We start from the raw sequence: 27,125 nt of genomic DNA, 5'->3' as shown, positions 1-27,125 counted from the left end.
AAATGAACTTGAGGTTTTCCCAGACCTGCAGTGAAGTTCATTCTATTATATTAGCATTTCTCATTGACAATGTTTTAGAATTGAGAAGCCTGTGGGTTATTAAATCAGGAAGTGGGGGGAGGTTCACAGATAGCCTCAATAGATGTGGTAGCCATGGGAACGAAGTAATTAAACATAGCTAGTTGTATTACTAAATATAAATTATGCCAATCTGGTCATCCTAGAATTAGGCTCATTTCCTCTTGCCTTCATGGCATTTGGTCAAAAGCATTAGCAGCCAGGATAAACTCAGGTAAAATAATTGTCTTAGAACTTAGCTTTTTCTTGCCCTGGTAAATGGGAGCTCCTTAAGCTTCATAGCGTTCATGTCCCACACTTCAGATTTGGCGCTTGAGAGGTTAAGAGCATGGACTGCTCTTCCAGAGGTCCTGAGTTCAATTCCCAGCACCCATATGGTGGCTGTAATGAGATCTGGTGCCCCCTTCTGTGTACATTATCTTTAAAAAAAAAGATTTGAACTAGAGCCAGGCGGTGGTGGCAGTGCTCGCCTTTAATCCCAGCACTGTATTTAATCTCAGCATCTGGAGGCAGAAGCAGGCGAATCTATGAGTTCGAGGCCAGCTTGGTCTACAGAGCAAGGTCCAGGACAGGCACTAGAAATTGCGAGTGTCTCCAGCCTTTGTGGAGTGAAGTCATTTGGCACAAGTGACACGTTAAAAGTGCTGTGGTGAGAACTGATTTCTTGAGGACTTTGAAACTAGTATATCGGGTTTTACTTTGAGGAACGAGCAACGGAAGTGAATCTCCAAGCACCTTGCGGTTCCATTAGCCCGTGTTTTCAGACTCTCGGTAGCTACCGGACCCATAGTAAGCTGCAGGAAGAGAATGAACAGGCGCCCCGTGGCTGCTTCCGGGAGAAGGAAGTGGCGTCATCACTGGGCGCCCGGCAGAAGGCAGCAGTCTAACCAGGCGAAAGAGGATGCTGAGCCGGCTACAGGAGCTCCGCAAGGAGGAGGAAACGCTACTGCGTCTAAAGGCGGCCCTACACGACCAACTGAACCGCCTCAAGGTGAGCTAGCCGCACTCCAGCCGCAGCCCCTCGCGGGCTTCCGGCGCGTGCAGTAGAGCTCCGGGCAACTTGCTCCCCAGCGCTCTGGTCCTCTTGGTGTTTCGCGGGCTTAACCCCCTAAGCCCGCCTCTGGCCCGCCGGCTCACGCCTCAGCTGCTCGTTACTAGTGTTTATGTGCACTGGAAAGGGCTTTAATGCTGCAAAACTAGAAGGGAATTTAGATCCTCCTGCGGTGCGAATAAGGTCTGGGAGAGAAACTTGTCCCTAGAGTTCTCAGTGATTCTTATGGTAGTAGATACTGACTCGGAGGAACCCTGATTTACATCTGCCTTGATCACTCCCTAGACCTAGGAGTAATTTAGCCCCTGTCAAATGATCATGGTAATCCCAGCTCCGCACTTGTATGCAAGACCTTTAAATACATGACATGAGGATTACAGAAGCCCTTTATAAACTTAACTTGTATACCTGTGGTATAGAAAATGATAAGCAGTTTTCCTCAGGGCAGTTATAAACGGCCCTACACTTACTGCAACAGTACCCCTACAAGAACTTGATGAGTGTGTGTTGCAGATGACTCCCCAAACGCAGATACCCTGATGCTCCAGGAAAGACATGCTTTTCTGATATTCTGCCTTCACTTTTTCCTTAATGATTAGTAAGCTTAGGCTTAGGACATCCATCTGTGTCTCTAGAGCCAGCTGACCCTGGCGCGTGTGAGAGAGAGAGAGACAGAGACAGAGAGACAGAGAAATGGTCTCCTTATGTAACCCAAGCTGGTCTTAAACTTTCTATGTAGCCTAGGTTGTCCTCAAACTTGTGATCTTTTGCCTCCTCCAATGCTGGGATTACAGGGATGCAATTGCACACCCAGCTACACCTGACTATATATATTCATCTCTTTCTTTATCTCTGTGTATCTTTTGTTGGTTTGTTTAAACTTTATATCTATTGGTGTATATAATTTTGTATCTATTGCATGTATGTCTGGGGAGGGCAGAAGGGGGTGTTGGATTGCCTGGGACTGGAGTTAGAGATGGTTGTGAGCCACTATATGGGTGCTGGGAATAGAACCCAGACTCTCTGGAAGAGCAGCCACTGGTTGCTCTGGTTGCCCTGTTTGCACTGGTTCTAGCCATTTCGAAGTATTCATTTCTCTGGCTCCTACACCTGGCTTTTTAATGATGCACCTGCATTTCCTCACTGAACTGCTTGGTCTTGGTCTTGGAAGCTGCAGCTTAGCTGAACACCTATAAAGCTCCCCTCTTTAAAAAAAACAGGGGGTTAGAGAGATGGCTCAGTGGTTAAGAGCACTGACTGCTCTTCCAGAGGTCCCAAATTCAATTTCCAGCACCTACATGGCAGCTAACAACTGTCTGTAACTTCAAGATCTGACACCCTCACACAGACATACATGCAGGCAAAACAGCAATAAAAATAAATAAATTTAAAAAGCAAGTAAACAGAAGCAGGTGCTTCTTATAAGTTCAGGGCCAGCCTGGTCTACACAATGAGTTCCAGGACAGCCAGGGCTACACAGAGAAACCCTGTCTCAAAAAATCAGGTAAGGCTGTGTAGGGAACCTCAGAGTTGGCTCAAGACACCCCAAGACCAAGTTCTCAGCACAAAGGAGATTTATTTGCCCCAGAGGGACCGAGGACAGGGACTAAGAGACAAAGGCAGGAGACAGAGGATGAGGGGCACTAGAAGGTAACAAGGGAAAGGGGGCAGGGGTATTTGTCCAGAAGACAAATGACTGCCTGCCTCTGGAGAGAGAAGAGACAGTCGTGGCCCATAGGAAAATGGCGGTTTGTAAAGGTACAAGGGGAAAGAAACCTCATGGTAGGATGAGGTGTTTAACTTTAATTGAACATGTTAATTAGATGAGCCAAAGGAGGCTCTTGATTGCTGGACCTTTGATAGCTGGGCCTTAGTAGTCAGCTTCAGGAGGAGGGATTGGCCAAGTAAGGGAATGGACCGTGGGGCCAGCTTCAAGGAAGTCATCTGATGGGTTTTAGTAAGGCAGAGGGAATGGGGAGAAGGGCAAGGCCTGCCAGAGCCACATGCTCCAGCTAGTGTCCCTTCAGCCTGGTGTGGTGGCGCACCCCTTTACTCCCAGCACTTGGGAGGCAGAGGCAGGCGGATCTCTGTGGATTCAAGGCCAACCTGGTCTACATAGTGAGTTCTGGGACAGCCAGGATTACAGTGATACACCCTGCCTTGGGGGGAAAAAGCAGGTAAAGCTTAAGAACTCCCTCTGCCCTTCTGGAGCAGTCCTGGGAAGGAAGTAATTCCCTCTCATGATGCCAACCTCAACAGCATCCACAGAATTTACGGAATTCTCTCACTTTGGTAACCCGGCAGAATACTCAGTAAAATGTCCTCAACTCTTCTTTCCTAGGTGGAAGAACTGGCCCTCCAGTCCATGATAAATTCTCGAAGAGGGACTGAGAAGCTCTCTTCTCAGCCTGCACCTGAACAGTTGTGTGATGTAAGTTCAGTCAAGTCCAGGCCTCCAGAGAGAGTGTGGGGTTCCATTTTTCCTTTGCTGCATGGGTAGGCCAATGCTGGCTGTATAGCACGTTACCAAGTCCAAAGGACCGTGGAAGTGCCGATCAGATACTTGGGGTATGAGGGAGTTTACTGTGGATCGAACCTGGGACCTCATACATGGGGAGCCATCACCCTACCAGTGAGCCACAGCTCCGGCCTCTTATAATTTGTACTTCATCAACATTAATGTTTTAGGCAGTTTACTTTGTCAGATTTAAGCAGTCTCTTCTCTCACAGTGTGTACCACTACACGCCTGGCCTTCCCAGTTACTCAGATCACCCCATTATTTCCAGTTATTCAAGTGAACCCCAAGAAACTGGTAGGGATTGTTGGGGGGGGTTCACAGTGAGTTTTGTTTTGAAGCAGTGTCTTCTGTACCCAGGCTGGCCGCCTTCTGATCCTTCCTCCCTGTCTGGGCTTACAGGCATGCATGTGCCCCACATCCTGTTTAGAAACTTGGCTCTTTTAGGAATGTGTCATCGTTGCTGTCCTGTGTGAGTGTGGCTTCAAGTACAAAGCTGGGGCCAAAGGATGAGTAGTGGGTGTTACCCTGCTCACTCTTACAAGTACCTTCAAAAAAGCCCACACAAGTGGTGGTGCACGCCTTTAATCCCAGCACTCTGGAGACAGGGGAAAGTGGATCTTTGTGAGTTCAAGGCCAGCCTGGGCTACAGCGTGAGTTCCAGGATAGCCAGGGCTACAACGAATTAAAAAAAAAATAAAAAAGAAGGCAGTACAGTCATAGTCTACACAATGATTTTGCTAATGGTTTCTAGAAAACTTTTGAAGACCAGTTAACATTTTAGAAAATATGAAACATTTATTCTTAACCCTTTTCAGTAATGGAGAAATGAGAAACAGAAAAATGCTCTTTCCTCTCAGTAGTAAAAATGTGATGGAGCAGGGCGGTGGTGGCCCACACCTTTAATCCCAGCACTCGGGAGGCAGAGCCAGGCGGATCTTTGTGAGGTCAAGGCCAGCCTGGGCTACAGAGTGAGTTCCAGGAAAGGCGCAAAGCTAAAAAGAGAAACCCTGCCTCAAACAAAACAAAACAAAACAAAAAAGATGGGGGAAAAAAAGGATTTCTCTGTGTAGCCCAGGCAGTCCTGAACTCTGTCTGTAGACCAGGCTGGCCTTGAACTCAGAGATCCACCTGCCTCTGCCTCCAGAGTGCTGGGATTAAAGGCGTGCGCCACCACTGCCTCAGGCAACAACTACTCTCAACTGCTGTTCATTTCTCCAACCCCACAAGGGAGATTTGCTTTTGAAGAATTTGCTGTTTCCACGGGGGGTAAAAAAAAAAATTTTTTTGTTTTGAGGCTCAGCTCCTTCCTAGTAATGCCAGTGTTCTTGTTTTCCACAGATGGCAGTGCATGTAGACAATGAAGCGTCCATCAACCAAACCACACTGAAGCTGAGTACAAGGAGCCCTATGGAGGAAGAGGAGGAGGAAGAGGAAGAAGAATCTGATTCCTAAAGGGGAACAAGAGCTAGGGTTAGTTTTTTTGTGTGTTTTGGGAGTTTTGTTTGTTTTTTCGAGACAGGGTTTCTCTGTGTAGTTTTGGTGCCTGTCCAGAGATCCGCCTGGCTCTGCCTCCTGAATGCTGGGATTAAAGGCGAGCGCCACCACCGCCCGGCGTGAGGTAGGGTTAGTCTTACAAACGAAATTTTGAAATCTCAAGCACTTATTTGCCTTGGGCCCTGGAGCCTATGTGAGTGTATCCACTTGTGAACGGTGTGTGTGTGTGGTTGTTCGTGCGCGCTCCCTCACAGGCGTGACAAAGCCAGCACTGGGGGTACCTCTCCCCTTGGAAGGTGTAGTTAATTCTAAGTAGTGAAAGGAAACCATTTCCCAGCAAAGCCCAGTACACGGACTAGACCTGGATGAAGGCTCTCACACCAGCAAGGTCCTCCTGTGAGCATGGCTACTGGAACTGTAGGCCGGCCCTGCTACAGAAAATAAGGAATGTTCTGTGAGAAATCTGCTCAAGGGTTCCCAACCCCACTGTGCTGGCTGGGTTTTTGTCAGCTTAACATAAGTTAAAGTCATCCGAGAGGAGGAAATCTTGATAGAGAAAATACCTCTAGGAGACTGAACTTGAGGGAAGCCCATAGAGTATTTTCTTAGTGGTTGATGTGGGAGAGCCTGGTCCTGAGTGCTGTAATTAAGAAGGCTGAACAAGCCGGTAAGCAGCATTCTTCCATTACCTCTAAATCAGTTTCCAGGTCCCGTCCCCCCCCCCCCCCCCCCAGTTTGAGTACCTGCCTTTGTTTACTTCAGTGGACTGTGATTCTGGACATGTAAGCCAAGTAAACCCTGTCTTCCCAAAATTGCTTTTGGTCGGGGTGTTTCATCACAACAATAGAAACCCTAGGACACCCCCCTACCATTTTTCTCTTACGTAAAGAGACTACTTATTCACAGGTCCTGGGAAAGTGGTAGTCACTGTTGAAGTTCTGCACATGAAGAGCGGTCCAAAGATTGAAGTTGCAGGAGACCCATTAGTCCACTGCACAGAGCTGGCAGTGTGTGCACCGGCCAGTGTGTGTGTGTGTGTGTGGGGAGGAGGGGTGTTTTTTTCTTCTTCTGAGACAAGATCTCTCTACATAGCGCTGGCTGTCCTGGAACTCACTATATAGACCAAGCCGGCCTCAAACTCTGAGATCCATCTGCCCTTGCCCCCCAAGTACTGGATTTAAACGTGCATATGCTGCCACGCACTGCATGTTGGCTGGTTTTTAATGTAAATTCAAAACAAACTGGTCATTTGGGAAGACGGAGCCTCGACTGAGAAAATGCCCCATCAGACGCCTGTAGGCAAGCTTGTGGTGCGTTTTCCTGAATGATGACTGATGTGGAGCCCAGCTCCCTGTGGGCTGTGTCACCCTGAGCTGTAAGAATTCAGCAAGCATGAAGAAGGAGCCAGGAAGCGGGGCTCCTCTGCCCTGAGTTCTCTAGATGATGGACTGATTACAAGCTGCAGACTGAGCAACTCCGGAGTTGCTTTTGGTCAGGGTGTTCTGTCGGCAGCAGAAACCCTCGTTTGTGGTATTTATACCTTCCAGCTGTGTCCTGCCTTCACTTCCCACCTCAGTGCATGGCTAAATCACGCCATTTCCTAGAGTCTAGAGAAATTGGAAGGAAGGCCTGCCACCAAAGCAGAAATACCTTTTGTCCTTTTTATTTTAACCTGATAGTATTTTTATTAGAATAAGAGATTAGATTTGATAAACATCTGGATTAAAGTGATTAAAAGGGTTTCGTACAATCTGTAGGCACTATACACGTTGTTTACAATAGCATTGGTGCTCGGATTGAAGATAGAACCGACACATACTGATGCCATAATCCATTTATGACGTTCAAACTAACTCCACCTATTTAGAAACACGAATCCAAACTGAAGAGACATACACCACACTATGTACCCCACACAGTATATTTAAAAATAAATATAGAAATACAACCAGAAGTCTAAAAATCACCACAGTAGACAGACTGAGGCCCCAGCTATCATGGCAGTGATGGGCTCTGGTTACATTTTTTTTTTTAAATGTGAATTGCTGAGTTCTATTCCAAAAGCAAAAAATAAAAATAACATGATGTACAGTCTGATGCTCATTTCAGTAGCAGCAAAGCATGCTTCCCATGCACTGCCTGTGAAGGGTCTCACAAGGCTCCCTCTCCACAGACTGAGAGGTCACCAGCAAGAGTGAAGTACCAAGGGTCCGAGAATCCTGACAATCCAGGCAGCCAGCCAGTGAGTCACGGAACATGAACAGCAGTGCAAACATCAGTAAGAATGACCACCCAGGTCACCAGGGTTTCACTGTGGTTCAGCCTGGCATGTGTTTGATCAACATACAAATAGCCCCAAGCACAAAGCCAATCCACTTAGGGGAGTAACCATAGTGATAAAGACAGTAATATTAAAAATGACACAAGTACAATTTGGCACATGCTGTGTTCTTCATCCTTTGTCACAGATGAGATGCACGTCTGAACAGAGACAAGCATGGGAGAGGCCTGAAAGCAACATGGCATGCCGCTGGGCAGAGGAGTTCCTCTTGTGCTGTTTCCCAAAGGTTCAGATGCTAGCGGCGTGGGTTGGTGTGCTGGGCTGGTTAAGCCCAATGGTGGAACAGAGCCAACCTGCGAAGTCCACCTCCTCGGCATCAGATCTCTTGATGAAAGCATGAACCTGTGTGCAGAAAACAGAAAGGAAGTGCTGTTAAAAACTACCAGGAAGGAAAAGCAAGACTCTCAGCCTGGGTACCACTTGGAAGATGCTTCTAAATGTTCGCCCTTGAGCAGCAAGTAGGCCAGATACAGCCCAAAGACCCTCTGCCGCATGTATAAACTGTTCAGCCCTGGGGCAGCCTTGTCTCTCTGAGCAACTCCGGCTTGTTAGAAAGTTCGCTACACTCAAGGCTACTCCAGGCATGGCATCTGGATCCTAAAGCATCCCATTCCCGTGCCACTGTCATCAGACAACTAGATGAGAGAAACTCGGGATGCTGGCAATGTGAGGTGAACCAGTCAGAACTAGGGAAAAAAGGCCTGTCCTCAGGAAGGTTGTGGGCTGGTCCCCCTGTAACTCATCAGAGGACTGAGGAGACTGACGTCTGCACTGTGCAGCCCCAACCCTGACTGAAGAACGGGGTGGGGCAGGGCAGAAGAATGGCTGGGTCAGATGAATCAACAGGCTCTATGAGACTCACCATGAGCTGCTTCAGATCTGCCCTCTCTGCAGGGTTCTTTATTAAGCTGAAAAGAGGAAAGATGAATGTGAGAAGCACTGCTTCCCAGTCAGTCACACTGCTTAGGTTTACATGCCTGCCCCTTCAACTGAAGGCTGAGGAGCTGGTGCCTGAGCCTCCTCATCCTCCATTCTAGGCACACCATCATGCCTAAGCACATAAATGAAGTCTTGCTGAATTAAATCAAGGTCAGGAAGCAACCGGATGATCCCTGCAGTCTAAGTAAGCGCAGCACCCAGGATCAGACAGTCGTGAGTCCCAGCACTGCACAGGGAAACAGCAGCAGCCAGGGTTAATGACCAGGGTTCTCAGAGACATGGTGCAAACTTACCATTTGTTCACGAAATCCTGAAATTCCAGACTGAAGACTCCACTGGGCAGTTTTGGAGGAGGCTGCAAACACGTCAACATGTGAGACACTCTGGACTCCTGCTCCAGTCACTCCCCCATCACACCCATGCCTCTGGCCACTGCTACCCTTACCAGTTCTGGGAAAGTGGTCTTGGGAAGTCCTGCTTCTCCTGGCTCACCTTGTTGGGACCACTTCAAGTATTCTACTCCTCTGGTGACTGAACAAACTGTTTCCCTCAGCCTGTTCACTCGTATGAAGTAAGGTTGAGCTGTTAGCTCTAGATCCCTCTGAGTTAGACACTCAAGTGCAGAGTAGTGTAGAGTAGTAGTACAAGTGTGGTGACTGTCGGGAGTGCCAGCAATAGCTATCAACTAGGAAGCACCACTCAGGCCTGACAGCACCCCCAGAAACCACAAGACAAAACCCCTTTCTGAACCCCGAATAGTCGAAAGTTATTAACTGGCAAGGCTGAATATGGGTGAATACTGCTCACACGCTGCGGTACTGTGGTAGCTCCCAGGTCTGGCACAGATCCTGACGGTAGCTCTAGGAATCAGTCAGTTTACTGACCTGTGCCAGCAGCTATGTGCAGCTTTCTTGGAAGGAGCAGTACGTACTTGAGGTATACCTAAGATGTCCCTGCTCTAATGAGACACCAGCCCAAGCATTCAGGAGGCAGAAGCAGGTGCATCTCTTGAGTTCTAGGCCAGCCGGGTCTGTAATAGTGAATTCCAGCCAGGGCTATAGAGTGAGATCTGTCTCAAGAGTGGAGGAGGAAGGAAGGAAGGAAGGAAAAAAGAAACAGCAGCTGGGTGGTGTCTACTTGTAGTCCCATCACTTTGGGAGGCTGAGGCATTTGAAACTAGTTCAGGCTACATGATGAGACCCTACCTAAAAGAAACGGAACAAACACCAGAGAAGGTGTGGAATATTCAAGAGAAAACAACTGGTCTCCAGAGGCCAATGTCTGCTTCTCCTAAGTGGGAAGGGGCAGGCAAGAAAGGGCTGGGTGCCAACAAAGGCTCTGGAGGTCAGGGAATGGAAAGAGGTAGGTGATAGGGAGAAAGCACTGGGGGAAGATGTAGCTATTGCCCATCCTGGAGCCTCAGTTTCCTTAGCTACATGAAGAGGGCAAAGACAGTTTGGCCCACCTCAGCTCCTTGAAGAACACAAGAACAGAATGTGAGCACGTGTGGGGAAAGCAGGGTGAGAGCCGCACTGGTCCAGGCAGGCTCCTAACAGGCCTCCCACCCAGAGCCATCCAGGCTCCCGTAGGCAGAGGACTGGTGGCCCACCCTGCACTGATGAACTCTTCAAGCCTGTGCTGCTCTGTCCTGCCCCCTGCTGCTTGGCATACTGCACAGCAGAGAAACTAAGCTCCCTGGTGAGCAGGAAAGCACTGACTGATTTATAACCTCTAGGGTGACCAGGATATTCCCTGTTGAGTGTGTGACAGTGGGCCTTTTTGTGTCTTTAAGGGTCTGTTTTCAGAAAGGACCCAAGAAGATAGATATCCTGTGGTTTTCTTAGGAAGTCAAGGTTAGGTGATGGCCTTATCTGAGCCTAGTGCCGCCTCTGAAACATGCCAGCACTCACCCTTCTCATCAACTAACTGCCAAGACTGCTCCTGCTGCAGACACAGTGCTGGCCCGCCAGGCCGCCTCTCACATCCCTGTACTGCCCCAGCCTACTCTTGAGCAAACCATGGGGCAAGTCTCCTCCTTGAATGGAAACTTACTTGTACATGGGTTTCACAAGTGCTATGGCTATCAAGTCTGCCACCACCGCCTGGCCCAAGAGTTTGAAGTTTTTAATGACCTTTAGAGTAGGTATATACATTAAAAAAGATTTTTCTCGCAAAGCAGTGGTGGCACATGCCTTTAATCCCAGCACTCGGGAGGCAGAGGCAGGCAGATCTCTGTGAGTTCGAGGCCAGCCTGGGCTATAGATCAAGCTCCAGGAAAGGCGCCAAAGCTACAGAGAGAAACCGTGACTAAAAAACAAAAAAAAGATTTTTCTCAAAACTTTTGCCCCCTCTGAGAGAGTTTCTCATTCTATAGTGAAGGCTAGCCCAGAATTCATATTCTCCCTTGGCCTCCCAGGTGCTGGGATTACAGGCTTGAGTCCCCTCACTGAGAAGTAATTTGCTTCTTTCACAGAATTGATAATGGATGTTCCACATCTCTTTCTATAGTAACAGCTTTTTAAACAGCACTTAAAAATAAGAACCAGCTGGGTGGTGGTGGCGCATGCCTTTAATCACAGCACTCAGGAGGCAGAGGCAGGTGGATTTCTGTGAGTCTGAGGCCAGCCTGGGCTATAGAGCAAGATCCAGGACAGCCAGAACTACACAGAGAAACCCTGTCTTGAAAAAACAACAAAAAAAAGAACAAAAACCTTTATGTTGCAGTTCTACATTTACCAGCCTACCTCCTTCACCCCACCCAACCATCATGGAGACCAGGGACTCCTGTTTTTCCATCTTTGGTCTATCCCACTTATTCCTCCTCACATCCCCTCTGCAGTACAGAACTTTGTAAATGCAATGGACAGCCTAGGAAATGAAGACAGGCAAACATCAGTGGGTGAATGGGAGGCTCCTGATGTTGGGAAAGGAGACCCTGAGGTGACAATTCCAAGTGCGGAGCACAAGTACCCCCGAAGACCACACCCATGTGAACAACTCACAGGCATCCTAACTGTGATGCCATGGGTTTCCCTCCCACCAACCCTTCTGAGACAGGGATCTTACTGTGTGGTCTGCCTCGGGCTTAAAATTCTCCTGTCTCAAATCTGAGTACTGGGATCACAGGTGTGCATCAACACACTCATAACCACTATTTTGTTTTTTTTTTTCCCTTTTCCTTGTTTTTTCCATTTTATGTGTGTATGTCCGCATATATGTTTGTATCACATGCATGCAGAGTCCACAAAGGAGGTGTCAGATCACTTGGACTTAGGGTTACAAATTGTTATGAGCTGTCATGTGGGTGTTGCGAATTAAACCCAGGTTCTCTGCAAGAGCAGCCACTGTGCTTAACCACTGAGCCATCTCACCAGCCCATAACAATTTTTTTAAAGCTTTATTTAAGTATGAGTGCTCTAGCTGTATGTGCAACTTTATGCCAGAAGAGGGCATCAGATCCCACTATAGATGGTTGTGAGTCACCCTGTGGTTGCTGGGAATTGAATTTAGGTCCTCTGGAAGAGCAGTCAGTTCTCTTAACCACTAAACCATCTCTCCAGCCTCCTAACTACTTTCTTAAGTAGAATAAATAAACCCCCAAATCAAGAAAACCTGGCAGCACTTACTTCATTGACGATATAATCCAACAACTCAAAAATTGCCATGGGAGGTCGGCTATCCATTCCATATGCTGCAGGTTTATAAAGAAGAAGAAAAAAAATTGTAGATACAGACAAGATAAGATTCACATACAGAAAGTCTGTATGTATAAAGTGCACATTATAGTTAAGTGATTTGTAGTATATACTTCTCTATTGTACAGCTGCGCCGCCGCCACCGCCACTGCCACCGCCACCGCCCCCCCTTTCTACAGCATTTCCATCACCCCAGGTCTTTCTCCATTACCAGTTATTCTTACTTTCCCCCCAGCCCATCCCCTGGCAACCACTGATCTACTCACTTCCTGTCTCCATGGATCTGCCTAACATACTCTAATTTTAAAAGAAACCCACAGTATTAAAAAGCATACTAATATTGCTAAGTGCTAAGCATGGCAACTGATCACAGCAAGTATTCTTCAAACAGTAATTGTTTCCTGCACCCACCCAAGGACCCTTGCTGCTCCTCCAAGACCCAGCTTGACACCCAAAGAGAAGCAGCCACTCAGAAATCTCCAACAGTATCCCCACCGTCCTGACTGGGAATAGCAGGTCACTCACAGCTGAGGGGCCTTCCAGGGGTCCTCGGCCTGGGTGGCGTTTCCGCTGCATCTCCCTCCACCTGGCATCCAAACAGCAGCTCCAGCTCCTTGGCATCAGGAGGAGGGATGGGGTATCTCCCAACTGCCATCTCCACCAGAGAGAGACCCATGCTCCAGATGTCCGACTGCACTGAGTAGTGAGTCCCCTGGAGTCTCTCGGGCTACAGGGAGACAAATGGTCGGTCACACCTCTTGCTCTAGCCAGGCCCCCAGTTACCCCTCTGTTACCTTCTGGTGTCCCTTATTCTGATACGCACATAGGTAAAGCTCCTCTGGCCTCTTAGATGTGGCCCCTATTTATTATGGCTCTGACCTCTCCTTACTGCTCTACTTTCTCTGGCCCCTGCCTCAGCCGGCAGCATCCAAGGAGTCAGATCCTAGCTGCTTGAAGTTCCAGCTTTGCCCAGTCTGGCCCCTGTCCTGCACATGCAGGGTAGCCTGTCTCAAACCCACATGAGAGGCTTATTGTAAGTTCCAACTCTGGGACTTACACGCTATGGGATCCTGAGCCTCAGTTGCCCTATATATAAGATGAGTCTTCTGCTAACTGCTAACAGTGATGACAACACAATGTCCATTCTACTTACTGTGTCTCAGCAGGAACCAAATGAAATGAAAACCTTTAGATGTTGTAGAACACTATACAAGCATGTGCCAACAATGACGGAAAGCACCAGGGAGGAAATAGCATAAAGTCTGTTTCCACACGGAGCCTTAGTTCAAGCTGACGTGTATTTCAAGAACCCTACGAAAAAACCTTCACTCTGCTCATAGTGTATTTATTTTGATACCCAAATAGCTTCTCCCATGGGATTTTCCACCAACTCTAACACTGGGCTATTTTGAAGCTGACCATGTAACCACAGAAACCCAACAACTAAACCATGGTTCAATAAGTCCCAAGGCCTAATTGAGTTTGAACTTGAGAGTTGGCAATTGAGTGTCCCAGGGTGCAAGCTGCTCACTTCCTCATCTAGAGAAGAGGCAATCAGGATATAAAGAACAGAACTCCCCTGTAGCCCCTACAGTAGGGTGTGGGGTAAAAGTGTTGTAACACTGGTAGTCACTGGAGTCAGTGGGGTTGAAGGCCAGTAGGGAGCAATGGGGACATTGACATAACCCCTACACAGGTTGTAAGGGCCGCTGGCTCCCTAGCCCTAACTGTCCTCACCACCTACATAGGAACCATCATCTCTTCTGATGGTACAACTGCAGGGATGAACTCAGACACTCAGGGGGTGACAGCTCTTCGTGCATGAAACACTGGGCCAGGCCTGTCCGGACCATCTGGACCTGCATTTCTCCCTTGGTCTGTAAAAACTACCCATCTCTAATTCTGTGCACTGCCTCTGAAGCACTCCCTGCAGACTTCCATCGTTCCCTGCTATACTTAGAAATGGGCTATCCAAAGACCCTCTCATTCAGTCAACCCCACAGCATCCACTCACCAGCCATTCCTAACATCCTCAATGTGCCAGACCCCCAGGAAAGATGCCTGGGATCTCCTAGAAGGCTGAGGTAGAGGAAAGCGAAAGACTCCATGATGGCATGGACATGGACATGAGGACAGCTACATGTAGCACTCAGGTAACAGTGGGAGCCAGCAAAGTTAGGCTCAGGAGGGAAGACTGCCAGGATGGGGTGCAGGCTGGGCCAGAGCAGACTCTAACCAGGAGCTGGACGGAAGGCAGGTAAATGACCCAGAGACAGGCAGTGAAGAGGGAGGGAAGGGGCAGGATGGAGGGAACGATTCCAAGCAGGGCCACTAGTGGATAAAAGGTTGGGGACCAGCAGTGGCACAAGTGGGGTGTAGTCATGTCTGAGAATCTTGGTTTGAGGGTCTGACAATTCGGTAAGATGTCAGGTGGAGCCAAGCGGTGGTAGCACACGCCTTGAATCCCAGCACTCGGGAGGCAGAGCCAGGTGGATCTCTGAGTTTGAGGCTAGCCTGGTCTACAGAATGAGATCCAGGACAGGCACCAAAACTACACGGAGAAACCCTGTCTCGAAAAAAAATAAAAAAGATGTCAGGTGGCTTCTCAGTGTCTTCAGAGTGGAAGCCAGACTCTGGAGTGAGGACAGCACATTATTCTCTTCTAGTGACTGAGACCGCAATTAGGTGTGAACATTTGTGAAAGGAAGACACTTGCTCTCCCCCAGAGGCCCACTGTGCCTCACCCCTCATTTCTCAATCCCTATTCATCACCATACAGCACAAATCTGTGGCTCCATGGTCTATAAATGGGGCTGCTTATGCTAAGAATGAAGCCTGCAGAGACACTGGAGAAAGGGAACTTCAGTACATACCGACATGTATGACCTTGTGCCTACAAAGGAGTTGGCCATGGAGTCAATTAGCTGCCCGCTGACCCCAAAATCACAGAGTTTGATCTCGCCACGGGAGTTCACTAGAATGTTGGAAGGCTTGACATCTGTCAAGGGAAAATAGGAAATGAGAGAATTAGCACAGGCAGCTTGGGAGGGAAGGGACAGCGCTCTGCAGACCACACCACATGCCCCATTCCTTGACTTGCAAACTCCAAATGCAGTTGATTAACAGATGTCTACTCTTCGAGGATGCAGACCCGGCCATGACTCACCAGAAAGAGTCAGTTACCATGAACAGGAGCAGGGCATGCCTGTTCTTGGGAGGCAGAGGTAGGCAGACCTCTGAGTTCGAGGCCAGCCTGGTCTACAGAGTCAGTTCCAGGACAGCCAGGGCTACACAGAGAAACCCGGTTTCTACAGCCCAAAAGGAAAAAAAAAGTTTTAAAGTCTGTTACTTCAGACACCCCACTAGCAAGACACAGTATATGACTACTGAGCAGACTAAAAAGGAATGGCTTTAGGATCTCCCTTCCTCAGCTTCCAGTACTGGGATCACAGATGTGTGCCACCAAACCTAGGTCACTTATTTCTTCTTTTTTTTTCTCTTTCTAAGTTTTTTAAGAGAGGTTTCTCTGTGTAGTCCTATAATATCTGCCCTATAATATCCCACTTAGCCCCTTCCCTGAGCTAGTTCACCCATACAATCTTCAGCCTCACTTCATATCAGCTCCAGCAAGGCAGGGAGGGCTCTCAGAGTCTGTCTCACCTTGTTAAGCCCCAAGCCAATACAAACCCCATAGAACGAGCGTATCTACTGTATGCATAGGCATCTGATACACAAAACGTACCATGGTGTTGTGATCTTTCCAAGACTCAGCCCTCACTAGCACTCCCAAGCACTGGAGTCAGATGCCAAACACTAGAAATGCCAGGTCTAGCATCTCCAAGAAGCCAGAAACCTCTCTGTAACTCTGCCTCCCACAGAGGCCCTCAGAGTTCAGGCATTAGGAGGAATCTTAAATGCATCGGGTTCTTCCCCTACTTCCAATGCAGATCTAAGGGCGAGGGGCTTATTCAAGGTCACAGAGCAAAAACTACCCTGCTAGCATCCTACCACATTCCTAGCTACCACAATCCTCAAGAGTCTCTCACCTACTGGTCACTGAGCACCTGCCTCAAACAGGTACCCTACAGTCCTGGGGAAAGAGTGGGGACATGCTGCCAAGTTCCCAGTAACATACAGCTCACATGCTACTGGTGTGAGGAGATAAATCAACCAGTGATTAAGTGCATAGTGCCAGGTAGTCCACAGGAGGTGAGAGCAGAGTACAAAGCACTATGTGCAGTGTGTGGGCACACCTGCAAGGATCACCATTGAAGGGCTACTTTAACGATAGGTAGGAGGTAAGGGGCCAACTGTCCCTTCTCCAACATCAGTTTATAAGAGGCCCTTCTTATAAGGACAGATCTTGGAGGTTACACATTCAGGATATAGAGCCAACCTAGAAAAAGCCAGGGGTGTGATGTGCCTGTAGGGCCTGGTAGGGGCAGCACTTGGGAGGCTTCCAACATGTGCCTTCTTCCCAATACCCCTCACCCATCCCAGATGCTTCCCCTGGCCTTTCTGGTATGACCTGAAGCAAGAGAGAAGCAATGGCTTGAACCCTGCCACCTACATGTAGTCTTGAGCAAGTCCGCTTGGCTTTTCTGACCAGGGCAGCTCACACCACAGAGTGCAGGCCTAGTGCACATATATACTACACATACACCATCTCCAGATGTAGTTGCTTTGCCCTCCTCAGCCCAGAGCATCCCCTCCTGGGTGGTTGCATTTGCTGGCATTGCTGCTTCTCTCCCTCCAGGCTGCAGCTGCTGCTCTCCAAGGCTGAGCTGCCTGTCTTTGCATCTGATTTCTATTCACATGACAAGCAGGTCTCTGTATTCAAGCTTACATAATCCTGCTCTCCCTTCTGAGCTCCAGCTTCAGCCTCCTAGCCCTGTCCCTGGCTGCAGAGATCACTGGGGTTGGAGGGAATGAGAGGATCCTCTGAAGGGCTTTACTCTGTTCTGACCCTTCAGCCCCAAGAGCCAGATACACTGCATGAAGCCCCTCCTGGTTATCAAAAGACCTAGCATGCTAGAGTATGCTGTGGGAGTAGCAGCCAGAACATGCTCTTCACCCTGCCCCCACCCAGTTAGCCCAGCTAATTCTTCTTTGACAGCACAAGTGTGAGATGTCAAACAAGGCCAGAATGAATTCATTTCCTAATCTCCAGGGGTACCTTGGTTTAGCTTCTCGCCATCAGCCCCTCCCCCATATTTCCCCCTTCTATCCTGTACACATGGCAACTAGAACTCCTCCAGGACAGCCCCTGTACAGAGACTGCTGTGGCTCCCATCTGCCTTGAAACACAGTCCAAAGCTCCCTTCCCTGCCTTTGCAGACTTTCCAGTGTTTGTCCTGCATCTATCTAACTGCCCCAGTGTGAGTCCTGCCTCCTCACCAGCATTGTGCTGTTCCCTGCATCTGAAATGTCCTTTCCACCCACCCTTTGGGGTCTACATTTGCTCCCTAGTATCTCCTAGTCCCCTTCCCAAGGTGGGAGACTTACCCGAGCGTCTTCCCACACTGTCCCAGCAGATGCCTCAAAGGTGATTCACATGAGAGGCCCACCCAGCACTTGTGAATGGGTTACCCAAGCCTCCAGTTCTCTCCCAACCCTTCAAGATCAGGTGTCGCTAAGCCAAGCAACACTCTGTGTGGAGTACCCACTGGGCTCCCAAGCTGCCAGGAAACCCACAAGATACTGAATGGTGCTCCCTTTCCTGTCCCACTGGTCTATTCTCTTTAGCAATGGGGAATCTCTTCTTCAAAAATCACAGCAAAGAGCAGGGCAGTGGAAGAGTGCTTATCTAACTAGCACTTCTGAGGCCTGGGTTCCACCTCCAGCACCAAAAAGGAAAACTAAATAACAACAAAAGAAGTTTTACGAAAAACTAAGTGGATAAAGTATTCTTTTCTGCCATCAAAATAACCACTGTTCAAAGATCCCTACATTTTCCGAAGAGCACATATTAGCAAGTTTGACTTCTGGACATTTCCTACCTGCTAAAACAAAGGATCTGCATAAAATGCCCTGGGAGCCATTTGTTTATGCTACAAATACAGAATTCCTGCACTAAGTAATGAGCAAAAGGGCACAGTCCTTGTCCTCAAGCTGTGATCCCCGGAGGGATAGTGTACACAGGCGTGACCATGAAAACAGACAGCACTATGCTCAACTCTCTGAGTGAGCTGGACTGGTGTCACCCACCTGGTGGCGGCTGCTTAGCAGGCAAGGCGAGCAAGCAGTTGAAAGAGGCAGAGCAGACCTCCAGGGGAGTCCCTCCACGGTGGTTCCCCCTTTTTTGTTTGTTGTTTTATTTATGTATTTATTGTTGTTGTTGTTGTTGTTGTTAAGCTGTATTCCCTAAGCTGGAACTTCATGGGTAGCATGGAGGAGGAGAACAGCAGGAAACAGGTATGGGAGCATGAAGCCCAAAAGAACCAGAGGAGGGGAAGGGAGGAAAGAGGAAGAGCCCTGCAGGGGAGCAAGCAGTGACACACAGATGGACACCAGACAGGCTCCTCTGTGACAAAGGCTGGATCCAAAAGTGAAAGGACCTTAGGCAGTGAGAACTGAAGTTCGTTTAACAGGGAAATGAGCTGTTGCATTTGCCATTATTTACTTCTTTTTGTTTTAAAGATGGAGTTTCGTGAATACAGGCTGGCTTCACACTTGCTGTGCAGCTTAGGATGATCTTGAATTTCTTATCCTCTTGCTTCCAACTCCCAAGTGCTAGAATTGAGGATATGGGCTACCCAACCAGGATGAGCAGTGCTGCTGATAAACCGGGGACATCATGCATTCTAGGCAAACAGTACCAACTGAGCTACATCCCCAATCCCTAATGAGATTTTCCTAAATGGCGACTAGGTTTCAAATGACCCTCCTTCCCAGCATGCTTAGCAGAACATTAAGAACCCTCCCTAAGATGGAGAAATAGAAGGAAAAAGGAGCTGCCCCAAATGACTACTCACAGCCTTCATGGAGCTCTCTCTCTGGCTACCCACGACTTCAGAGAACTAACTCAACAGCAAAGATACACAAACATACAAACAAAAACTCCAAGAAATCCAAAGCCTTCATTCAATTAGTCATTTCCAGGAAATGTAATCTTTTTCCCACCTTAACATCTTTCCCGCCGAGTGCTGATAGAAGGTTCCAGTTTCCTCACCATGTCCCACTTCCCAAGAAGAACGCATGTAGTGGTGCAGCTGAGGGTTGCTGGGGCAAGGCAGCAGACCCACGCTGAAGGCCCAGGCCTGCTGACACTCTGCTTTTGCTCCTCACAGTAGCAGTGTGAGGGGACAAGGAACTCTGAGCAGATAAAGCCATGGCTTTGTCATAACAGCAGGGCAACTTGAGAGCAAAGGCTGGGGTTTGAACTCCAGACTCCTCTTGCCAAACTGGAGAGCCAGGGCCCTGACTCCAGAGCTCACACAGACCACAAGAGTCACGCCTTGAGACTTGGCAAAGCTACTAGCAAGCTGTAGTTGGCTGTGGCAATAAGCCTCTCTGGGAATGGGTCTGACTTGGAGAAGGCTGAAATCCTGCAATCCAGGTGGGAGAGAAACCCTGTCTACTCTAGTCTCCAGACGCTGCTTCCTTCCTCAGCTCCAGCCCATTCGCCTCCTCCAGAGTCTAACTGCAAGAGGCCGTCAAGGCATCCCCACTTCTGGTTACAGCTGAATTCAAGCAGCAAGCTGAGCCACAGAAGAATGCCTATAAGTCCTAACCACCTACTATTTTTATCCCCTCCATTTTCAAGATTTCAAGTCACGCCCAACAAACACATTGAAAGGATTTTCTCTCCAATCCAAGAATAATAGGTTTTTTATGCTTGGTTGGTTGGTTGGTTGGTTTTTCTAAAACAAGGTTTCTCTGTGTAGCCTGACTGTCCTGAAATTCACTCTGTAGACCAGAGTAGACTGGAACTCACAGAGATCTGCCTGCTTCTGCCTCCTGAGTGCTGGGATTAAAGGTGTGCGCCACCATGTTCACCCAGCCTGACAGTAATAGACACATAAATCTTGTCAATGACACGTTACAGAGTCCAGAGTTCCATTCTCACAGCACATGCCATTTTGAACAGTAGTACAGATTCTGGAAACAGAAAAACCAGAGTTAAGATGTATAGGGGTCATACTTAGAGAGCAAAGTAAGTGAGGTCCAGGAAGGTCAGAAAAAGAGGTCAGCAAGGGAAATCCTCCCAACTCTGGGTTCTTGTTTTCTCATTTCTATGACCCTATAGTAACATCTGGCAGAGCTGGCCCCATTCCACATACATGGAAACTGAGGCTTCACAATGAAGTTCCTTGCCAAAGATAAAAAAGTAACTTTCCCATCAAAGACAGCTTTACTGGGGTTAGGGCAATGGCCCGAGCAGTGAGGAGCTTGTACAAGCTCGAGGACCTATCTGTATCCATCCCCAGCACCCATGGAAAAAGTGGAGTGCAGTAGTATACACTTGTAACATCAGTGCTTCGCAGGCAGAGACAGAAGGGTCCCTGAGGTTTACTGCTCAGCCAGGCTAGCCAAAACTGTGAGCTCCTAGTCCACTGAGAGACCTTGTCTCAAAAAAGAAAGCAGAGAGCAACTGAGGAAGACATGTAGTGTCAACTTCTGGCCTACACACTTACACGCATACACCAACATGCACACACCCCCATGTACATATATACATACCCACACAAAAAGGCACCCTCCTTAGTTATGTGTCTACTGCCGTGATAAAACACTATGACCAAAAGCAACTCTCAGGTCACCCTCCATCACCACAGGAGGTCAGAGCAGGAACCTGGAGGAAGGAACGGAAACCGGAGCCACACTCTGCTTACTGACTTGCTCCCCATGGTTTGCTCAGCCTGCTTTCTTAGGATCATCAATCCTGGGGTGGCACCATCCACAGAGGGCTGGGCCTCCCACATCTACCATTAATCAAGAAAGTAAGACTTGCCCAAAGGCTGGTCTTACAGAGGAATTTCCTCAATCAATATTCCCTCTTCCCAGATAACCCTAGCTTATATCAAGTTAACTAACAAAACACAGACACCACCCCCGCAAGAAAACCAAAACAAACAAACAAAAAACCAACCAGGACACCTACATCAAGTGCTGTTTGTGTACAGTAGAAAAAAGGCAGGCTCGTTGCTCGTTGCCTATCTCAAAGCCAATCCGCTCCCTGCTGACAAGAACAGGACTCACTACCTTACACACTAATCATACACTATTCAAGAAGGAAAATTAGCTAAAAACTTGTTTTGACCTGCTCAAGCTAATGTGCTTAACAGGAAGAGGAGGAGGAGGAGAAAATAAGAGTTGTGAGGTGACAAACCTATAGGAATCTGTCTGCCTTAAGTGGAGGAGAGGGACAATGACTGGTGATGTCACTTTGTGGGCCCAGGCTCCACTAAAGTCAGGCATCATAGAAAAGTCCAGACAAGAGGTCCAGATGCTTATGGACCCCAGGAGAGACCGACAAGTTAGGGACAGAATTGAGTCCTTGTTTAGTCTAGATCACAGACAGTAACCAGCAACCATGTGCTCACCGCAGCCTCAGCTGCAGCTCACTTGCTGCCAAGCATGCTCCATCTGAAATCCCATCCTTTTCCTGACAAGATGCAAGAGAGCCGCCCGCTGTCTCAATACAAATCCCAACCTGTTTGCATCAGTCCACCTATCCATCTTTGAGCTGACTTTTCCTGCAGTCTTACTTCTCCAACTTGACCAGAACCTCTACAAGGGCAGAAACTACCTTCTCATAGGAGTCCAGAACTGTATTTTCAATGTTTGGTTTTGTTGTTGTTGTTGTTGTTTTTGCCGAATGCTGTTTATTGAAGGAGGGAGGAGGTCTCAAACACAGGCAGGCTTACAGCACAATGGGAGAACCCCAGAGGGCAGAAGTTTGATACCGATGTTTTACAACCTTGCATCTAAACTGTTAAGGCCCATTATGTAGGATACACAGACAAGGAACTTCCCTTAGGCATTCAGCAGGGTGGAACCCGGCAGGGAATTAGCATAGGGAAGATATCAAGGTCAAGGTCAGCAAGCAAGGCAACAGTTACCCAAAACGGGGGCCAGGTACCTACAGGTCCCCCTTTTACTAGAAAATGAGCTTCTGACTTAGGTTGTGTGGGACTTGTTTGGGGTTTTAATTGGAGGGAAGGAGACAAAGTCTCACTTTTTAGCCCTAGCTGGCCTGGAACTTGCCATGTAAACCAGGCTGGCCTCAAACTCACAAAGAGACCTGCCTGTCTCTGACTCCCAAATACTAGGATTAAAGGCATGTATCACCACACCCTGCTCAACCGTCTTTTACTAAATGCCATCACCTTGGTGCTATCACACAATTACTGGCCAGAGTTTCATCTGATCCTAGGCTGTCCCAAGAATTAGAAGAGGAAAGAGTGAGAAATTACTGACAATTTTGCTGGGATCACTCAAGGCCAGCCTCACTCACTCACATTGTGTCATTAGGCTACGGTAACTCCTGAAGAACTATCCTCTCTTAGCCACAGCACCGGAGTCCTTATCCTTAGATCCAGGCCCATGCCCTGTTCAGGAACACTCCACTGCTTCCTGGATCCACGATAAACTCCAGGACATGTAGTGAACCATTTCTTACTTTAGTTCCTGCCCCTTACCTCTGTTCTAGAAACCTTATTTCCTGTGCTACAGCCTCATGTTTCCAGTCTCCATGTGCCCGTTTCATTCTACCTGGAAAGCCTTTCCAGGCCACCACCACATGTACACTTAGACCTCAGCTTCACAGCTATCTCAAATACCTCCCCGCAATGACTCTTCCCAAGTAGGAAACTCTCCCTCTTCCAGTATCTGGTCCTGCCTGGCTCTTGAGAAATGAAAGATGAAATCATATACAGCCCTTCACAGGATAGTTCCAGAGAGAATAAGACTCACATTTCTAGCCAAGAAACTAGCCCACTGGATTCCAGCTAAAATCAGCCACTCCTTCCAACAGTCTAGACAGAAGCAAGAGGAGTTCTCTCCCTGTACTCCACTTGCCCGTATAGCTGAGACAAACAGGAGGGGCAACCTCCTAGAACTCAAGGGGCAAGCAGGAGCTAGCAGGAGCAAGCATGCCTCTGCACACAAAGATAAGAGGACAGCCTCCCCAAAACACCTCATGAGGCTACACCAACTTTCTGTAAGAAAAGCCCTGGCAGACAGGACAGTGTCTGACGAGGGACAAAGCCATCTAGAAATACATTATACAAGAATCTACTAAAACAGCTTATAAAATAAGACAAAGCCAGATCCTGCTATATGGATAGATGACTTGTCTCAAGTGACAGGATTTGAGAGGCTGAAATCCTGGTTGCTGCTAAGGACTTTTTGTTGCAAGCTGCTGCTGGCACCCCTGTGATGTTCTGGAAGATACTGGTGCTCATAGGGGACTAGGAACAGAAAAGGAAGGCTCCGAAAAACCCACTTTCATATAACTCTAGCTAAGGCATTCAGGACCTCTTTAGAGTACATGTCAATAGGGCAGCAGACAAGGACACACCGCCACTGCTTACACTCAGCTCTGTGGCTCCTTAAAAACTTATGCTGGGGTATAGTAGTGCACACCTTTAATGCCAGCACTCTGGAGGCAGAGGCAAACACTGATGTGAACTGGGGAGAGCAGGTGAAGCTTTATCCGGAGTGGAGTACATCCAGGACCTGATATGTAAGTGGCTGGTAAGGTCCATGCAGCCCTCACTAAAGAGAATCTGTCTGGCTGGGGGTTAGTCGTGCACACCTTTAATCCCAGCACTCAGGAGGCAGAGGCAGACAGATCTCTGTGAGTCTGAGGCCAGCCAGGTCTACAGAGTGAGTTCCAGGACAGCCAGAGCTACACAGAGAAACCCTGGAGAGAGAGAGAGAGAGAGAGACACAGAGAGAGAGAGAGAGAGACACAGAGAGAGAGAGAGAGAGAGAGAGAGAGAGAGAGAGAGAGAGACACAGAGAGAGACAGAGAGAGAGAGACAGAGAGAGAGACAGAGAGAGAGACAGAGAGAGAGACAGAGAGACAGAGATGGATTCTGCCTGAAAGGAAAGCCTACAAAAAGAAGGAAGACCCAGCTGACCAGAGTTCCGAGGCTCTAATTTCAATCCCATCTTCATCACTGCCTTCAGCTTTGTGGTGACTCAAGCCAACACATTCCATCTTCTGATTAAGTAATCTCAAGTCTGACACAATCAAAGAATCCTGACTAATAAATTATGTCACATCAGATTCTGTTAGAACGTTGGTGAGGTAATGACTCATGCATAAAAACACTAGTTATCTTCCACCATATACCAGAGTCCTCTCTGTCTCCTGGAAGACACAATTCATCTATGAACCTTCTCTATGGCCCCCACATGACTCAACCAGTACACTGCACTTGGCAGGTATTCTATAAATATTTTACATTTATTAATTACTTGTTTTGGATAAAGGAAGAGATTTTGAGGAGGAGTAGTTAACATGGAGGGACCTAGTCATGCACCTGCACATGACTATCACTGGAATGTCACCTAAGAGGTCAAATGGGGTCACAGATTTCCTGCCCAGTGCCTGGCCAGCAGCTCACAAACCACATGTACTAGGCTGAGCCATGCTGAGCCACACAGACTGCCCTTCCCACTGGATACCCAAGGGAAATAGAATACAATAGCCTGTACAGCACCAGAGCACATCCCAGAGGACCAGTTCATCTTATGGAATCCATAAGTTGGCCAAAGTGTGAGCACTGGTTACCTGGGAACATCAGTCATATTCCTCCTGCCCAGGAAGTGTACTCCATGAAAGCAGAGACAAATCATTAGGAATGAGAACCTGCTTATCTCTTAAATTCCCATTTGGTGTGGATCCTCTGGACATGTAAGAGGGCCGGAGAGATGGCCCAGAGGTTGAGAACATTGACCACTCTTTCCAGATGTCTTGAGTTCAATTCCCAGCAACCACACAGGGGCCCACAACCATCTATGAGATCTGATGGCCTCTTCTGGCATGTAGGCAAACATGCAGACAGAACATTGTATATATAATAAATAAATAATCTAAAAAAGAGAAAGAGAAAAAAAAAAAAGAGCTAACTGGCTATATAGGCAAGGCAAAACATCTCACTAGGACCAGAGCCCTACTCATCCAGTTAAAGGTACCTGTCCCAACCACACCTGAGAGCAGCGGTCGTCATATTTTACTACCTAGCTTTATATTATTAACATGTTCTGTTTGTGAGAGAGGGTCTTATCATGTAACTCTGGCTGATTCAGACGGCACTATGTAGACCAAGTTGGCCTAGATAGAACTCAGAGATCCACCTGCCTCTGCCTCCTAGGCATTGGAAATAAAGGCCTGCACATCATGCCTGTTTACTAATATATTATACAGGATTTCTGTATTTCTTGGCAGTCCTGGAACTCACTCTGTAGACTAGCCTGGCCTCGAACTCAGAGATCCACCTGCCTCTGTCTTATGAGTGCTGGGATTAAAGGTGTTTGTCCCACCACCTGGTTACTATCATATTTTTAAAGAGGTTCTTGGCTATGACCGTAGCTAGTGTAGAGTGCCAGTGAGGTGCTCACGACTGTAACTCAAGTGTTCAGGAGGCTAATGTAGGAGGACTACCACAGATTCAAGGACGACACAGCGAGTCTTCAGCAAACTTGTTCTACAATGTGAAAACCTATCTCTCAAAACAAAATAAACAAAGAATGCACTTGGGAGGTAGAGACATGTGGGTCTCTGTGAGTTTGAGGTCAGCCTGATCTATGTAGTGAGTTCTAGAACAGCCAAGATACTTAAGAGACACCATCTCAAGCACCAACAAAACTAACCAAGCAACAGCAACAACAAAACATATGCACAACAAACAAATAAAAAACATTAGTAAAGGGAGCCAGGTGGTGGTGGAGCACACCTTTAATCCCAGCACTCATAAGGATCTCTGTGAGTTCAAGGCCAACCTGGGCTACAGAGTGAGATCCAGGACAGGCACCAAAACTACACAGAGAAACCCTGTCTCAAAAAAAAAAAAAAAAAAAAATTAGTAAAGGGCTTTTTTGTTGCTGCTGTTGTTTTTTTTTGTTTGTTTGTTTTTGTTTTTCTTTTCTCCCCCCCCCACAGGGTCTCACTATATAGCTTTGGCTGCCCTCGAACTCACAGAGACCTGCCTGCCCCTGCTGACCAAATGCTGGGATTAAAGGCGTTAGCCACCACTCCCAGCTTTTAGTAAAGGGCTTTCATTCCAAAACAGAACATATAAAAGAGATGTGAGAAGCTTCAGGTTTCAGTTGTCATTCAGAATAAAACATCTAGCAGAATAAAACATCTGGCAGTACTTTCTCACCTCTGTGCATAATCTTGTGCTTCTCCCGCAGATATGTCAGGCCCTTTATCACCTGGAGGAGAGGAAGGTAAAAAGACGGGAAACTGAAATGGCATGGCTTAGAAAGACAACGGTTCTTCTTCAACATTCCACAAACAATGAATCTGCTTTATCAAGCAGCCATATTGTATGTTCTATAAAGCATTACTGTTAGGTTAAACTAAGGATGGCCAAGCATAAAGAATTTCTCAAAACACCCTATAAGAGATATTGTTCCAAATAGGCAATTTTAAAGATCTTTTCTACTACCACCAACAAGAATCTCCCAAGATACCTTATTTTGTTTTTCAGACACAGGTTTGAACATAAAGATTGGGGCTGGGGATTTAGCTCAGTTGGTGAAGTGCTTGTATGTATAAGGCCCACACTTCGATCCTCAGCACAGCATAAAATGGGATGAGGTGGTGAACGCCTGTCATCCTAGCACTGGAAGTATCAGAAGTTTAAGGTCATACTCCACAGAAAAATTTATGGTGAGAAACACTGGTTTTTGTTGTTGTTTTGGTTTTGGTTTGGTTTGGTTTTTCGAGACAGGGTTTCTCTGTGTAGCTTTGCGCCTTTCCTGGAACTCACAGAGATCCGCCTGCCTCTGCCTCCCAGTGCTGGGATTAAAGGCGTGTGTCACCAACG

The 27,125-nt window shown here is 47.7% G+C and overlaps 2 protein-coding genes across 4 annotated transcripts in view; one reads left to right on the top strand and one right to left on the bottom strand.

The window, feature by feature from the left end:
- Positions 1 to 650: 650 nt before the first annotated feature.
- Snapc5 (small nuclear RNA activating complex polypeptide 5) lies at positions 651 to 7,699 on the top strand. Of its 2 annotated transcripts, none has more exons than XM_037207412.1 (4): positions 651 to 1,069; positions 3,471 to 3,560; positions 4,987 to 5,118; positions 6,049 to 7,105. In XM_037207412.1, the coding sequence occupies exons 1-3, from the start codon at positions 980 to 982 to the stop codon at positions 5,098 to 5,100; spliced, it is 294 nt and encodes a 97-aa protein (XP_037063307.1). In that variant the 5' UTR covers positions 651 to 979; the 3' UTR covers positions 5,101 to 5,118; positions 6,049 to 7,105. The 2 variants fall into 2 exon arrangements, with proteins under 2 accessions (XP_037063307.1, XP_028722725.1); XM_028866892.2 differs by lacking the exon at positions 6,049 to 7,105 and adding an exon at positions 7,611 to 7,699 and having other exon boundaries at positions 653 to 1,069.
- Map2k1 (mitogen-activated protein kinase kinase 1) overlaps positions 6,802 to 27,125 on the bottom strand; it is a 75,944-nt gene continuing 55,620 nt past the window's right edge. The window contains exons 5-11 of one of the 2 annotated variants that reach the window (XM_028866880.2): positions 26,457 to 26,508; positions 14,991 to 15,115; positions 12,643 to 12,844; positions 12,049 to 12,113; positions 8,716 to 8,777; positions 8,346 to 8,391; positions 6,802 to 7,825 (exon numbers count right to left, since the gene is read on the bottom strand). In XM_028866880.2, the coding sequence (XP_028722713.1) occupies positions 7,712 to 7,825; positions 8,346 to 8,391; positions 8,716 to 8,777; positions 12,049 to 12,113; positions 12,643 to 12,844; positions 14,991 to 15,115; positions 26,457 to 26,508 (666 nt within the window). In that variant the 3' untranslated portion in view covers positions 6,802 to 7,711. The remainder of the gene's footprint in view (positions 7,826 to 8,345; positions 8,392 to 8,715; positions 8,778 to 12,048; positions 12,114 to 12,642; positions 12,845 to 14,990; positions 15,116 to 26,456; positions 26,509 to 27,125) is intronic. The other variant, XM_037207411.1, reaches the window with a different exon arrangement.

Source organism: Peromyscus leucopus, chromosome 7, assembly GCF_004664715.2.
Source record: "Peromyscus leucopus breed LL Stock chromosome 7, UCI_PerLeu_2.1, whole genome shotgun sequence".
In the NCBI taxonomy this organism is placed as follows: domain Eukaryota; kingdom Metazoa; phylum Chordata; class Mammalia; order Rodentia; family Cricetidae; genus Peromyscus; species Peromyscus leucopus.
Note: the sequence above shows the minus strand (reverse complement) of the source record. Positions and strands in the feature narration are given on the sequence as shown.

Excerpts from the sequence above, each read along its gene's own strand:
- Snapc5 (XM_028866892.2), top strand. The coding sequence starts at position 980 with ATGCTGAGCCGGCTACAGGAGCTCCGCAAGGAGGAGGAAACGCTACTG. Across the intron at positions 1,070-3,470 it reads ACCAACTGAACCGCCTCAAG|GTGGAAGAACTGGCCCTCCA; the intron begins GTGAGCTAGCCG and ends CTTCTTTCCTAG. Across the intron at positions 3,561-4,986 it reads CACCTGAACAGTTGTGTGAT|ATGGCAGTGCATGTAGACAA; the intron begins GTAAGTTCAGTC and ends TGTTTTCCACAG.